We start from the raw sequence: 3302 nt of genomic DNA, 5'->3' as shown, positions 1-3302 counted from the left end.
TCCCATCAACATTCTTTAGGGATATGGAAAAATAATCACTAACTTTATATGGAAAGGAAAGAGACCTCAGATAAGCAAAGCAACTACTGAAGAAGAACAAAGCAGGAGGTCTCACATTCCATGATCTCAAAACCTACTGTACAGCCACCTTAGTCAAAACAGCCTGGTACTGGTACAACGACAGACACATAGACCAGTGGAACAGAATTGAGAACCGAGAAATAGATCTATCAACCTATGATCAGCTGATTTTCGACAAAGGGCTAAAATCAATTACATGAGGAAGAATGGTCTCTTTAACAAATGGTACTGGCAAAACTGGATATCCATTTGTAGAAAAATGAAACAAGATCTGTACCTCACACCATACACAAAAACTAACTCCAGATGGATCAAAGTGTTTAATATGAAACCTAAAATTATTAAGTTCCTCAAGAAAAACTAGGGGCAAATTTAGGGGTCCTAATTTATGGCATAAATAGACTGTCAAGCATAACCCAAAATGCACAAATAGCAGAAGATAAACTAGATGAATAAACTCACTGCTGTCAAGTCGATTCGACTCACAGTGACCCCTCCTTGGGTTATCAAGATGGTATCTCTACAGAAGTCGATTGCCCAAGCTTCCTTCTGAGGAGTAGCTGGTGGGTTTGAACTGCCAGCCTTCTGGTTTGCAGTCAAATGTCTTAGGCACTACGCCACCAGAGCTCCTAAACTAGATGAATGGGACCTTCTAAAAATTAAATTTTTATGTACTTCAAAAGACTTATCCAAAAAAGTAAAAACAGAACCTACAGATTGGGAACAAATTTCATTAATGACATATCTGACAAGGGACTAATCTCTAAAATTTATAGAAAATTCCAACATCTCAACATAAAATGGACAAACAATCCAATTAAAAAATAGGCAGAAGATATGAATAGACATTTCACCAAAGAGGATGTTCAGGGGGCCAAAAAACACATGAAGAAATGGTCACAATCATTAGTCATTGACTCATAGCAACCCCTCCTTGGATTTCTGAGGTGGTGTCTCTACAGAAGTAAATTTCCCAATCTTCATTTCCAAGGAGTGGCTGGTAGGTTTGAACTGCCACCCTTCCTGTTAGTAGTCAAATGCCTTAGGCACTACGCCACCATAGCTCCCATTAGAGAGATGTAAATCAAAACAACAATGAGATATTATCTGGCCCCAGCTCTAATAACAAAGTTCAACAAGACAGAAAATAACAAATACTGGCAAGGATGTGGAGAGATTGGGACTCTCATACACTGCTGCTGGGACTGTCAAATGATACAACCACTGTGGAAAGTAGTATGGTGAGTCCTTCAAAAGTTGGAATTAGAAATACCATTTGACCCAGCAGTCCCATTACTAGGTATACATTCTAAAAAAGGGACAGCCAGGACAAGAATAGATATATGCACACCCATGTTCATCGCAGCACTATTTATAATAGCAAAAAGATGGAAACAACCTAGGTGGAGATCAATAGAAGAATGAATAACCAAACTATGATACATACACATAATGGAATACTATGCAACCTTAAAACATAATGTAGAATCTGCAAAACATCACCTAACATGGATGAATTTGGAGGACATTATGCTGAGTGAAATAAGTCAATCAGAGAAGGACAAATATTCTATTAGTTCATTATTGTAAAAAGTCAAGGAAAGGTTTATATATGGAAGGAAACTTTCTTTGTTGGTTACCAGGGGTGGGAGGAGAGGGGAGGGGAGGAGGAGGAAACATTGCAAAAATAAATAAATAAATAGATAATATTAATATCTAAAAAAAATTAAAAAGAAAATAAAACTGTATGGAGCAAACGAGAAACACAGTGAGAAGTAGGGTAAGTGATGTTACACTGAGGAGACTGCAATCAACGACATGAAACCAACTGTGCATGAATTGTTGAATGAAAATGAATTTGCTCTGTAAACTTTCATTCACCAAAAAAGAAAAGTTTAAGTGTAACAATAAAAACTGTGTTGTAGATTTTATAAGATTTTATAACCTAAAATTAAAACTTATGTACAATATAAAGCAGCTTTTGAACATCTTTACTGCAAATAAAGACCAGAGATTGAACTGTTAGAAGAGTACAATGTAATTCTAAATAAATTTTGTTTTGGGCTTGATATTTGGTCCTGATAATGGTAATACTGAAACTCTTACAGATTCTAGTTATTAATTTTAAGCACAGCTTTATCAGAAAATGTATGCTTCTTAACATCCATTGCAACTGAGGTCCATGAAGAATAGCAATTTTATGTACTACTTTCCTACAAATTTCATTAATATAGGAACGTTATCCAAGGGAACACAGCACTAACAAGAACTGCTTTTCAGGAAATCAGGGATGTCCTGCCCATCACTGATACTCTTTATGAGGCCTAGGCAAGAATCATAAATATGGTTAAAAAAAACACGTAAAAGAACAAAACAGACAGAAGCCCAAAATCAGTACATGAGTAACAGGCTTTAAATGTTTCTCACCTTCTTCTCGTCTTAAATTTCGTTCAATGTTTGCTACACAGGAAGCACAAGTCATGCCAGTGACCTGTATGTAACACTTAGAAGAAGTCTTTGTCTCTTCCTTGTCATGAGTTGGTGTCATCATTTTAGCATAACATTCATTAGTTGAAGCCAAAAGTGGCATTTCCAATGAGGGCTGAGCTATTAATACCGATGGCTCACTCATGTCTGGTGGAAAAGAAAAGTTTCTTTCATTTGCAGTATTGTTCAATCTCTAGCTACATCCTTGTTATTCATCATAATCCACACCTCTAGTTACTGTCAATCCATTCATTTAAAACCAGTAAGGACCTACTTAAGCTGTTGACACTATGTTATCTTTGTAATTTCCAGGCAGTGACTTCCAATATCAATACTGCCCATCCAAGTTCCTTGGAAAATCTGAATTAAACCGAGTAAGTGAAACTTTAGCTATATCAAGTTCTTCAAGCCATTATCTTCCCATTCTCTGTCTACCTTCCTGTCAAGAGTAGTTTGTTAATGGATAACTTCTTAATTTTGTAATGAATTTTTATTATCATGTTAGGAATTTGCATACTGGTGTTAAAACAGTTCAAGATATATTATGTGGAACAAAGTGCAATTAGTAAAACAGCATTGTAGTATGATGTCATTTAAATTTTTTGTGTGAATGTATATATGAGAATGCATGTAAGGAAGCCTGGGAGGCTACATACCAAACTATTAACTCTGGCTACTTCTGGAGAGTGGGTTAAGGCAGGAACAGAATGATAAAGAGAGGAACAAATTTTCTT

The 3302-nt window shown here is 36.0% G+C and overlaps 1 protein-coding gene across 1 annotated transcript in view; it reads right to left on the bottom strand.

Annotated features, from left to right (window-relative positions):
• Window positions 1–3302, bottom strand: part of ATP7A (ATPase copper transporting alpha) — a gene marked incomplete at its 5' end in the record, with an annotated part of 170780 nt that overhangs the window by 158259 nt on the left and 9219 nt on the right. The window contains one exon of the mRNA XM_007958337.2: window positions 2509–2715. Coding sequence (XP_007956528.2) covers window positions 2509–2715 — 207 coding nt within the window. The remainder of the gene's footprint in view (window positions 1–2508; window positions 2716–3302) is intronic.

The sequence above is a fragment of the Orycteropus afer genome, unplaced genomic scaffold (assembly GCF_000298275.1).
Source record: "Orycteropus afer afer isolate SDZICR_OR568_19922 unplaced genomic scaffold, OryAfe1.0 scaffold00930, whole genome shotgun sequence".
NCBI classification, from domain to species: Eukaryota; Metazoa; Chordata; class Mammalia; order Tubulidentata; family Orycteropodidae; genus Orycteropus; species Orycteropus afer.
Note: the sequence above shows the minus strand (reverse complement) of the source record. Positions and strands in the feature narration are given on the sequence as shown.